General features: G+C 46.8%; 1 protein-coding gene and 2 non-coding genes across 3 annotated transcripts in view; all 3 read right to left on the reverse strand.

Annotated features, from left to right (window-relative positions):
- Window positions 1-12,484, reverse strand: part of LOC124005871 (eukaryotic translation initiation factor 4 gamma 1-like) — a 55,850-nt gene that overhangs the window by 9,570 nt on the left and 33,796 nt on the right. Inside the window, 11 exon segments of the mRNA XM_046315501.1 lie at window positions 2,102-2,206; window positions 2,321-2,554; window positions 2,683-2,829; window positions 3,032-3,439; window positions 3,559-3,690; window positions 4,004-4,137; window positions 4,488-4,674; window positions 5,194-5,282; window positions 6,885-7,769; window positions 8,041-8,113; window positions 8,308-8,424. Of these exon segments, the coding sequence (XP_046171457.1) occupies window positions 2,102-2,206; window positions 2,321-2,554; window positions 2,683-2,829; window positions 3,032-3,439; window positions 3,559-3,690; window positions 4,004-4,137; window positions 4,488-4,674; window positions 5,194-5,282; window positions 6,885-7,769; window positions 8,041-8,113; window positions 8,308-8,424 (2,511 nt within the window).
- LOC124006547 lies at window positions 2,932-2,985 on the reverse strand. Its single transcript, XR_006833802.1, has one exon. It is a non-coding gene; the product is annotated as a small nucleolar RNA SNORD66 (small nucleolar RNA).
- LOC124006546 lies at window positions 5,419-5,548 on the reverse strand. Its single transcript, XR_006833801.1, has one exon. It is a non-coding gene; the product is annotated as a small nucleolar RNA SNORA17 (small nucleolar RNA).

Consider the following 12,484-nt stretch of genomic DNA (forward strand, 5'->3'; position numbering starts at 1 on the left):
GGGAGTCAGTACAGTAGTATACTTTAACTGAGGAATGGAGTTAGATGGAAAAGTCTCTCTTAACACTCCATATCTCTGAGGCATAAGTCCTTTATATTAGGAGATCAATGGGTCACTTGACAGCTATGTTATAAAACGAGAGATGTCTTGCCCTACCTTGACACCGCTGTCAGCTTTTCCAGAGAAAGGAAACAAACTCGAGTGCCGTTTACTGGCAAAACAGGGGCCAGTGTGCTGACTGAGTGCAACTGGTCAGCTCTTATGAAACATCTCAAATTCTGCTTTGGTAAGACAATTACTGGGTCTGGAACCATAAAGATCCTATTACTAATTCTGTGGTGAACGTGTTGGAACCCTGCCTGAACATGGGTTCCAACACACACCTACATGGCCTGTTGTTCAGGGATCAGACAGTGGAAGGACATCACAGCACTGTCACAGATAGACAAACACATCGAGGCCCTGCAGGCATTTCTCCAGAAAGGTCCCTGGAGACTAAATTAGTTCAAGTAGAACAGTCTAGCATTGATGTTTTCCAGTAAACTGCATTATGGGAAAATTCAGACAAACACATCTAATAGCACAGTACAAATACATGCACATCTAGACCGTAGAAGCCTAGGCTACAGATCGTTATTAACATACCTGTATGTCCTTAGTAACTAGTCGTTTTCAAACAAAGTAAGACATGTGAGTTTGTGAACCCCAAAGCCTAGTGAATGAGTCCAAGGCATTATGTTTGGGCTGTATAATTAATATATACACACACACATACACACACAGACCAGGGTATTAGAAAATATCCACGGAATGTTTTTTCCCCAATACTGTCAATACCACTGAAACTATTTATTTTAAGTTAATTAATTGGAATATTTGTAGCTACTTTTTAAGTAAATGCCTGCAGTGCAATTTAGAAGATCATAATGTAATGACGAGATCAGTATAAAGCTAACATGTAGTCCTGAGAGTAACTGCAGCCCACGCCAGGTGAACTAGTTGCAGTAGGGAATTCACAACTAAATGTTTGCCAGCTAGATATCTTATAACTATTAAGTTAAGTGTATAAAATGTGCTAAATTCTCTGCAGTTGTGCACTTGGTTTGCTAACTTAGTGCTAAGTTATCTAGCTAAGTGGTTAGCTTCTTGCAATCAAGCTCCTCAGAGAATCTCTTCCAGTATCAATCACTAATATATGTTTTGCGCGATCAGCAAACTTTGTAGCATTTTTGAGTTACTTGTATAACTTTGAGTGGGATGTCTTTCCTGCAAAGTGTGTCAGAGACTGTATAAATCTTTTGCATGCGTTCGTTAGATTTCACATGTACATGTACCTTGGAATTGAAAATAGCCCTCGTGTTCAGTGCAGGTATTACCGAATATTCCGGTATGGCACAATGTCGGTATGACGCTAGGACTGTCTGGATACTGCCCAAGCCTACTAGGCATCGATAAGTAGTTTGTGAGAACATCAAGGGACACATCCATTTAGAAGGGTGGTAAACATCTAGGTGGTGAATCACATGGAGAGGAGGGAGGGGTTACAGTAGTTTGTGAGAACATCAAGGGACACATCCATTTAGAAGGGTGGTAAACATCTAGGTGGTGAATCACATGGAGAGGAGGGAGGGGTTACAGTAGTTTGTGAGAACATCAAGGGACACATCCATTTAGAAGGGTGGTAAACATCTAGGTGGTGAATCACATGGAGAGGAGGGAGGGGTTACAGTAGTTTGTGAGAACTTCAAGGGACACATCCATTTAGAAGGGTGGTAAACATCTAGGTGGTGAATCACATGGAGAGGAGGGAGGGGTTACAGTAGTTTGGAGATGGGATTGGCTGCGGGGGTGTAGACTGACACATGCATGCATAGAGAGGACTTGTAAAGGAAGTGAGACTAGAGGTCAGAGATGATGTGGGGTTAGGGGAGACTATAATGTCTATGGTAGTTTGACCCATAGTGTTTACTGATAAGCTTGGATACACACCAACCACAGGACAAAGGTCAATCAGTTTAGATATAGATGACCAAAATATTTAGGTGAGGGGGATGAAGCATTCCCCAGACACTGGTGGGTGGTGTTTGTGACGAGGTATTACCCTCCTGAGGTCCAGTACGTCCTGCAGCATGAAGCGGATTCTGGAAGATGTCTTCTTCTCCTTTATGATCTTGTCCATCTGGACGAAGTACTGGTCCATACGAGGCTACAGAAAGACAGGCAGGTTAGTGTGTAAATCTATGTTTCTTAGAAATAATTTGGTGTAAGTGTTCTAAAGGATGCAGGGGTTGGTGTGTGTGAGACACTGGTTCAGCGTTACCTTCGCCTTTTCAAAGTCCAGGTCCTTGCCTATAGTTGACAAGAGTCTACAGAGGCACTCTAGTGACTCCTCATCGTGGTTCTTCAGCAGCTTGACGATGCAGTCGTGCATGATGGCCTCCGTCAGCATCTTGAGCTTGAACAGCTCACCGATGAACTTTATGTTGCCTAGCGACCGCCGCCGTGCAATGTCTTTGGCCTCCTCCAACTCCGCCTTCAGGCGATCCTTCTCCTCCTTCAGACAGGAAGTGATGTAACAGAGGGAGGAATAGCAGATAGATGGTCAGCTAACTCCTACAGAAACCAAAACCTATTCAAAAAGTGAGAGACATTTGAATTGATCACTAAGCGCCCAGCTCGTACCATGGCTGCAGCGTCCAGCTCTTCTTGCTTTTTCTCAAAGATGACATCATCGTCCTTGTCCTTCTCAAACTCCTTCTGACAACGGTTCAGAAGCAGCTTGCGGAAATTCACAGTGACTCCCGGCTTGTCTGTAGTGGGGACTTTGAGCTGACGAGAGGAACAGAAAAACACAAGCATTTAGGCCACGGTTGGAGAGCTTTGCAGACGTCACAGAACATGAGAGTTAACGTGATGAGTGTAGTGGTACCACTCCACAAGTCAGCGGCCCAGACATATGGCAAGGAACAGAGGTCATCACCGGAACAAGACCAGCACACTAGCCGTACACACACCCTTCAGAGTCACTCACCCCCATAAGGCAGCGGCACATGTTGGCATAGGCCACGGAGAAGTTGGGTTCAGAAATGGCCTTCTCAAAGATCAGATCTATCACTCCCTTCAGCCTCTCCTCTGTATCGATGGTCAGCTCCTTGACCTGCTTCATCAGCTGTTGGAACATCTGAGGGGTCAGCTTGTTCAGGATACTACGGACCCTCTTAAACAGCTCATGGGTCTTGGTCTGTTCTGGGTTGTCGCTCTCCTCCTCAGGAGCCGCTTGCCCACTGGCAGCTTTCTTGACAGCGGGCTTCCAGGCATCCTCAGCCTTGTTGAGTTTCACGTCGTCCGTCAGAGACGAAGAGATGTTGATGATCCTCCTGGGCTCCTTACGCTGACCCTGTTGGGAGCGACGCGGTCCTCCACCACCCATACCAGAGGGCTGGAGGAGAGGAGGGAAGGAAAAGAAATTCAGTCCACATTGTTTTAATATCTACCCTGAATTTCAGAATCAGAGTGTAGTCTGAGAAGATTGACAGCTAGTTTCCCATGCTAACTCACTGGTCCTCTGTGTCCACCTCCTCCCCCCATTCCAGGCCTGCCCAGGTTGGCAAATGAGGGCGTGAAGTCAGTGCCCATGTTCATCCCCGGCAAACGGCTGGGGTCCAACTGGCGGAGAGGGGCCTTATTCGCCTGGAGAGAGGGAGAAGTAGTACCAGGAAAAGAGAGAGCGAGAGATAGAGAAGTAGTACCAGGAAGAGAGAGAGGGAGAAGTAGTACCAGGAAGAGAGAGAGGGAGAAGTAGTACCAGGAAGAGAGAGAGGGAGAAGTAGTACCAGGAAGAGAGAGAGGGAGAAGTAGTACCAGGAATAGAGAGCGAGATTGATGGATACAAAGACAGACAAAATAAATAACTGGTGAATAAAGTGGTCCATCTGAATAAATACAATTGAATGGAGCGTGCAGTTGTTCCTCCAGTCCAGCAGAGGACAGAGTTTTACTGTACCTTGTCCAGCACCACATCATTGATCTGAGGCAGGCCCTCAGGCTTGGACATGGCAGCACTGTTGAACTGGAAGCCCAGCAGGAAGTCCCTGTCATACCTCTTCTTCTCCTCTGGGTCTATAAGCCTACATAGTTCTGGAGGAGAGAAGGAACAAGGAATGATAGAGGAATCACATTGACTTTTCATCGGTAGTCTAGGTTGGTAGAGTTGGTGTATTTAGTCTGGCATCCGAACTGAGTATCGCTCAGTTTCACTTAAAAATAAAATCATACATTGATGTCAAATGGGACTTTAGGACCCATGCTCTGACAAAGCATTTCCAAAAAAGTTAAACTTTGCATCCTCTTGACTGACAGTAAAGGCAGACCCTTTGAGATCAGGTGTAGATAATAACATTTCTAAGTAAGTATATACATGTTACACAGCCTCTTAGGGCCAAGGTTCAGAACCCATTCTCTTCTTAGGGCCAAGGTTCAGAACCCACCCTCTTTGTACTGGTACTTCAGATCCCCGGGCTTGGGTTCAATGTTCTCTGCATCCAGTTTGTCCTCCTTCTCCTCCCACGTCTCACCTACCTCTGCAACGGCAGGGGTGGTGGATGGGCGGGGCTCCTCTGTGTCAGAGGCAGAAGTGGGTGTGGCCTGCTCTGGCGGGCTCTGCACTACCTGCTCCTGGAAAGGGGGAGAGAAGAGAAGGGGGTGCGAGAGCGAGCGAGAGGGGGGTGTGTGAGAGTGTCAGAGGAGGAGAGTGTGCGAGAAACAGGGTGGGAACGGATAGGGGGAGAGAGGGGCGGTAGAGGAAAGAGTATTGGTCGATAAAACCAGGCATTCTTAATACTTTGATATGAACGGCGTGGGTGGCGTGTTTGATATGAACGGAGTGGGTGGCGTGTTTGATATGAACGGAGTGGGTGGCGTGTTTGATATGAACGGAGTGGGTGGCGTGTTTGATATGAACGGAGTGGGTGGCGTGTTTGATATGAACGGAGTGGGTGGCGTATTTGATATGAACGGAGTGGGTGGCGTATTTGATATGAACGGAGTGGGTGGCGTATTTGATATGAACGGAGTGGGTGATATGAACGGAGTGGGTGGCGTGTTTGATATGAACGGAGTGGGTGGCGTGTTTGATATGAATGGAGTGGGTGGTGTATTTGATATGAATGGAGTGGGTAGTTTGTGTGAACAGACCTCCTTAAAGGCATCCAGGAGGTCTCCAACAGCCTCCTTCCTGTTCAGATCCTTCATCTTCCTCTTCTTCTTAGGCACAGAAACGGCAGCTACAAGCAGAACACCACCAACACAGTCAGACTAAACCTCTATAGACTGACAATACCAATCCAACACACGAACTCAGAAATCAAAGTGGAGAGGTTACCACATTGCCACCTATCCAAAGTTTTATTTGAATGGCTTTCTGTTGGCGCCATTATCATTCCAAGTACCCACTATTCTGTGTCCTCAGTGTAGACACAACCCTGTCACTCTCTGCCCCTCATGACACATGCTCGACAGACAGTCAGACTGCAGCGCCTCAAGGGGCAGATCATCTTAGCCAATGTCTTATCATCACAAAGTGCCAAGGGGTAGGGTTAGGAATTAAGAAAGACAATGTGGTTGAATGACTGACCGATCGATCTAGATCAGTGGTCCCCAAACCTTTTATAGTCCTGTACCCCTTCAAACATTCAACATCCAGCTGCGGACCCCCTCAGGTACCAGGGTCAGCGCACTTTCAAATGTTTTTTTGCCATCATTGTAAACCTGCCACACACACTACACAATAAATGTATTAAACATAAGAATGAGTGTGAGTTTGTCACTTCCCATGACCCAGGTTGTGACAAAGAGCTCTTATAGAACCAGGGAACAAATAATAATAATAATCAATAATTTTGCACTTTATTTAACCATATTACATATAAAACCTTGTTTGTTAATCAAAAATTGTGAAATAAACCACCACAGGTTAATGAAAAGAGTGTGCATGAAAGGATGCACAAAACTCTGTAGTGCTGGGTTGTATTGGAGAGAATGTCAGTCTTAAAACAAATTCCACACAGTCTGTGCCTGTATTTAGTTTTCATGCTAGTGAGGGCTGAGAATCCACTCTCACATAGGTACATGGTTGCAAAGTGCATCAGCGTCTTAACAGCACAGTTTGCCAAGGCAGGATACTCAGAAATCTGTCAGTGGCTTCTGATGAAATTTTCAGAGAATTTTGACGAGGCTCTCTCGTTCAGATAGTGTTAAGTGGACTGGAGGCAGGGCATGAAAGGGAAAATAAATCCAGTTGTTTGTGTCATCCATTTCAGGAAAGTACCTGCGTAATTGCGCTCCCAACTCACTCAGGTGCTTCACATTTGACATTGTCCGTGTAGTGTCCAAAATATCTATCAAGTTGTCAGGCATTCCCTTGGCAGCAGGAGCCTTTCGGTGGATGCTGCTGTGTACCCAAGTGTCGTCGGGAGCAACTGCTTGCACGGGCGTTACCACTCCACTATGTCTCTCTGTCATGGCTTTTGCACCATCAGTATAGATACCAACATGAGCAGCAGCTACATTTGGCTACATACAGACCGTTAGTGGAATTCCCGCGAGAGAGTAACGGTTAATGTGATTGGATGTTAATTATTTGACATGTTATTTTGCTGAACACTAGATGGTTTTACTTTATTTTTGGCAGTGAAATGAGAAGAAAAAAAAAACATGTCTAGACCCGTTGGAAAGTATAAATGGACTGTTTAAAAATGTGGGGGGAAAAATGTTTTTTTTTTTTTTAATCACATTTTTATTTGGCGTCCCCGACGGCATTGCCCCAGTTTGGGAAAACCTGATCTAGATAGAGAGAGAGAAATAGTGAGAGTCAGACTGATACAGACCTTGCATAGAATTCTCCCCGGGTGGGATGGTGCGCTGTGATGGTGGAGAGTCCATCTCGTCTTCAATTTGGCGAGGGGTTACCTCTGTAGTAATAGCAGTCTCAGCTAGGACCACGGGGGCAACGGCCGCCTGGACGACGGGGTCGGGCTTTGCCGTGGCGGCGACATGCGTGGGTGCCTCCCTCTGTAATGGGGCCACCTCAGGCTCAGCGATGGGGCTGAGGTCACACTCAGACAACTCTGCAGAAACCTTCTCAGGTTCCTGGGAGCTGGGGAGCGGCAAGCCGTTGGGCAGACGGAGCTCCTCTTGCTGGGCGATGGGAGACTCCAGCAGGGGTTCTGCTGCCTGGAGGGAGGGCATGGTAATGGACAGGGCTACTGGCTCCTCCTCTGGGAGTGGCTGGGTGGCAGACACACTGTTAGTGCTGCTGCTAGGGTTGGTCACTGGAGCAAGGGAAGGCTCAGGTTTAGATGATGTAGTCACTTCTCTAGCCTCCGTTACCTCTTTAATCTCTTTCTCCTTCACCTCCTCCCGCGCCTCCTTGGTGGCTGAGGGCTGCTCCACAGCTGCAGGAGTGGGGCGGGGTTCAGGTAGGGGTGCAGGGTAAGCAGGCACTTTAGGGGCAGATAGGGCTGGAGCAGCGGCCGGGGCTGGTGCGTCCATCATGTCTGCAATGGGACTAGTTGAGGGTGGGGTGCCAGGGGCAGTAGTGTGGAGGGTGGTAGTTACCCGCGGGGGTGTGGGTAGGTCCTGGGGTAAGGAAGGGGATTTACTGTCAGTGTCTGGGAGTTTGACCTCTGTAGGGGCAGTCTTGACAAGTTCAGGGGTTTTAGACAGGGCTGGGGGGCCAGTGATGAGTGTGGCTGCAGGTTTCCTTCTGTCATCTGACGATGAAAAAAAGATGCTTGAGGATGTGGTCAATAGTACCATACTAATGTTAAAATTTACCCTCGTCATTTGATCATCTTTTGATAATTACACACTTATTATCAATCCGTTATCGGATGGTCAAAATGCATGGGACCTTTCCAACGGAGCATTTTGTCTATGTGATTTATTCAAATTCACAAAAATTACTTCTATGTACTGAATGTGAACCAATCAGAGACGGCCAGCTACATCTTTCAAGATCACCTGACCCATCGGCCAACTCACCTGGTCTGACCATGACAGGTGTCACGTTCTCACCGTTGGCCTGGGCAACAGCTGGGCCCTCTGATCCAGATGACTAAAGGAGGGACAGAACAACAACACCCAAACATTAGGGAATGCGAGTGGACACAACCATATGACAGCCTTATGCCAGGTTAGAAACAATGGATGGGCAGACATTTTCTTTTCATATTGGACAGCTGCGTGACTGCATAGTAGCTAAAGTTGTGTAAAAGGATGATGGTTGGTGACAAGGGTACGGTAGCTCACCTCTGAAGAGTCGTCGCTCACCTGTGGGGGTGTGGGGGTGGTGCCACTGCGAGTGCCCCCTGACATAATCTCCTCAGTGATGTCTCTACCACCCTGGTTAGGGTCTCGTATTGTGATCTATAGAGAGGACACAAGACAACAGTGAGGGATACAAGAATAACAATATAGAAAACAGGAGCAAGAGAATGCGTGAGAGCCTTAAAGAAAAACTTATTTGCTCTTGGTTCATTCACTTTCTAAAGGAGGGAGAGCAAAAGAGAGAGAAAGAGCGAGAGTAAAGGAGAGAGAGGGAGGAGAAAGCTGAAGAGAAGAGCCGTCACAACTGCTTTCTATGATGCTCGGCCCCGTTCCCAAAAGTCTTGTTGTACTGTGGCCTAGCAGCGTCTTCTCATTCAGCAGAGCTACATTTCTCACATACTGACAAGAAACACCAGCCCCACAACAGCTATGCAGCATGACAAAAAGATGTCTACACGGACTGCTGCTGCCTTGTTTTAGCGAATTCTTACCCAACAAAATTTGACAAACTTAACTTCAGCTAAGTGAACAAATTCCAGTGCGTTCTCTTTTCTCTCTCCATATGATCACTCAAACTACACCAAAAAACTAAACAGATTTGATGTTATTTAAAAGCACATCGTACAGTACTCCTTCAAACTTCTGAAAAACAGATTACTCACAAGGCGTGCCCTTACACAGAGCCACATGTTTTCTATCACAAACTCTCCGTCACACACCAAGAGTTGTTAGCAACAGGCGTGAGAGAGCACAGTCCCCCGCTGGTAGAGTCATTTACCTGGCACACGGACAGGCTCCAGAGTCCTTAGCAGGCCTCTCTCATCCTGGGGCCGGAGTTGAGCTGTCGGCCTGGCAACACACACGTAGCCTACTCCCTTAACAACTCAGTGAGCAAAGCCAACAGGGCAGAGCCTCGTTCCCAGCTCGCACACACACGTATAGAGCGAGCGATAGAAGCCAGAGTGACTGGCCGGGTGGAGCTGCAGCATTGGAATGCAAGCGCCCCCGCCCACCAAACTACAGAGTCAAAGGGGGCCAAAGAGAGGGGGAGAGGGAAGAGGGATTTCAGGGAGAAAAATATATTTAAAAAATATAAAACTCTGCCAATAAGATCAGGCTAGTGCCAAAAAATGTATAAATACAAAATAAATGTTCTCTCTCAGCTGCTTTTCTGTCATTCTGTGCACACACTCACTCCTAAATATTACAGCCTCTTCCTGGGGGAGAGGGAGGGGCAGTGGATGGAAGAGGAGAGACTGGGAATGCCACAGAAGCAGCAGCAGAGACAGCGAGAGAGAGAAGGGGAGGAGATAGGTCAGCTATTGTGCTTCTGGCTCAGAGGGGGAGGAGAATGGAAGCCACGTGGAGCTGAGCTATGTGCTGACATGTCCTTTCACTCCCCCTTCCTCTCCCCAGAGACCAGAGAGAGTGAGGAGACCATTTTTTATGGAGAGGAGGAAAATACAGGCCAATGCACTGCTTGAAGGCAGTAGTTAAAATAAAAAAATGGATACAATTACTCACAGTTACAACACAGCTACGACTAAGTAGTCTGCTTAGCGCGGCTGAAAAACAGCTTATCACTCCATACTCTTTTGCCAGAATACCAGCAGACATGTTTGAAACCATATAGAAAGACACAGCACAGACTGGCTGAATCATGACTCACTGCGGGGCATTCCGCTGCAGCGCTTCCTCTCCAGTCCCCGTCTACCATCCTCCTAGTGGGACTGGGAGAGTCTCTGAAGGACCTTGAGCAGCGTGGGACAGGACAGCTTGGCCGGCCAAAGTCCACCACAGCAACCACAGCCAGCTGCATGCTCCCACAGCCAGTGATAAATCAGCCAGACCCACCGTACCATACAGAGCACAGATATACTGAACACAGATACTCAATTCGATAAACCTGGCACAATCGTAGAAAACAGATGCGCTGCAGACTAGATCAGTCTACCATAGAGCACAGTCTAACCTGATCAGCCAGGTCCACTTTAGCCAGATCAGCACAGGGACAAATCAGTTCAGTCCAACAGAATGCAGTAGAACAAAAGGAAAACTTGATCAGTAGTCTGCCATTGAAGTACTAAGAAACCAGACCAGCCAAGTCCACCATAGACAGTAGGACTGGGAATTGCCAGGGATCTCACAATACAATATTATGACAATACTTAGGTACTGATACAATACGAATTACGATTCTCACGATTATATATACATTCGTGGCCAAAAGTTTTGAGAATGACAAATATACATTTCCACAAAGTCTGCTGCATCAGTTTATATGACGGCAATTTGCAAATACTCCAGAACGTTATGAAGAGTGATTAGATTAATTGCAATTAACTGCAATGTCCCTCTTTGCCATGCAAACAAACTGAATCCCCCAAAAACATTTCCACTGCATTTCAGCCCTGCCACAAAAGGACCAGGTGACATGTCAGTGATTCTCTCACAGGTGTGTGTTGACGAGGACAAGGCTGGAGATCACTCTGTCATGCTGATTGGGTTCGAAAAACAGACTGAAAGGTTGAAAAAGGTGGGTGGTGCTTGGAATCATTGTTCTTCCTGTAAACCATGGTTACCTGGAAGGGAACACGTGCCGCCATCATTGCTTTGCACAAAAAGGGCTTCACAGGCAAGGATATTGCTGCCAGTAAGATTGCACCTAAATAAACCATTTATCAGATCATCAGGAACTTCAAGGAGAGCGGTTCAATTGTTGTGAAGGCTTCAGGGCGCCCAAGAAAGTCCAGCAAGCGCCTCCTAAAGTTGATTCAGCCGCGGGATCGGGGCAACACCAGTACAGAGCTTGCTCAGGAATGGCAGCAGGCAGGTGTGAGTGCATCTGCATGCACTGAAGCGAAGACTTTGAGGATGGTGAGCCTGGTGTCAAGAAGGGCAGCAAAGAAGCCATTTCTCTCCAGGAAAAACATCAGGGACAGACTGATATTCTGCAAAAGGGACAGGGATTGGACTGCTGAGGACTGGGGTAAAGTCATTTTTTCTGATGAATCCCCTTTCCGATTGTTTTGGGCATCCGGAAAAAAGCTTGTCCGGAGAGTTGAGCGCTACCATCAGTCATGTGTAATGCCAACAGTAAAGCATCCTGAGACAATTCATGTGTGGGGTTGCTTCTCAGCCAAGGGAGTGGGCTAACTCACAATTTTGCCAAAGAACACAGCCATGAACAAAGAATGGTACCAACACATCCTCCGAGAGCAACTTCTCCCAACCATCCAGGAACAGTTTGGTGACGAACAATGCCTTTTCCAGCATGATGGAGCACCTTGCCATAAGGCAAAAGTGATAACTAAGTGGCTCGGGGAACAAAACATCTATATTTTGGGTCCATGGCCAGGAAACTCCCCAGACCTTAATCCCATTGAGAACTTGTGGTCAATCCTCGAGGAGGTTGGACAAACAAAACCCCCACAAATTCTGACAAAACTCCAAGCATTGATTATGCAAGAGTGGGCTGCTATCAGTCAGGATGTGGCCCAGAAGTTAATTGACAGCATGCCAGGGCAGATTGCAGAAGTCTTGAAAAAGAAGGGTCAACACTGCAATATTGACTCTGCATAAACTTAATGTGATCGTCAATAAAAGCCTTTGACACTTATGAAATGCCTGTAATTATACTTCAGTATCCATAGTAACATCTGACAAAAATATCTAAAGACACGGAGGCAACAGACTGAACATTTTTATTTGTGTCATTCTCAACTTTTGGCCACGACTGACTGACTGATTTCACGTTTCAAACATATTGCTCACTACACACTGTGTAGAAAACATTAGGAACACCTTCTCATTCCATGATAGCAACCAAGTGAATCCAGGTGAAAGCTATGATCTCTTATTGATGTCACCTGTTAAATCCATTCCCATTAGTGTAGATGAAGGGGAGGAGACAGGTTAAAGAAGTATTTTTATATGCCTCGAGACAATTGAGACATTGAATGGCACACATACACAATCCGAGGGTTAATGGGCAGGACAAAAGATGGTGCCGATAGAGATGGTCGCCTCGCTTCGAGTCAAAAACTGTAATATCCTGTATGTCACGGAATCGTGGTTGAATGACGACATGGATATTCAGCTAGTGGGATATACGCTGCACCGGCAGGATAGAACAGCACACCCCGTTAAGGCGAGGGGG

The sequence above is a fragment of the Oncorhynchus gorbuscha genome, linkage group LG19 (genome assembly GCF_021184085.1).
Source record: "Oncorhynchus gorbuscha isolate QuinsamMale2020 ecotype Even-year linkage group LG19, OgorEven_v1.0, whole genome shotgun sequence".
Classification (NCBI taxonomy): Eukaryota; Metazoa; Chordata; class Actinopteri; order Salmoniformes; family Salmonidae; genus Oncorhynchus; species Oncorhynchus gorbuscha.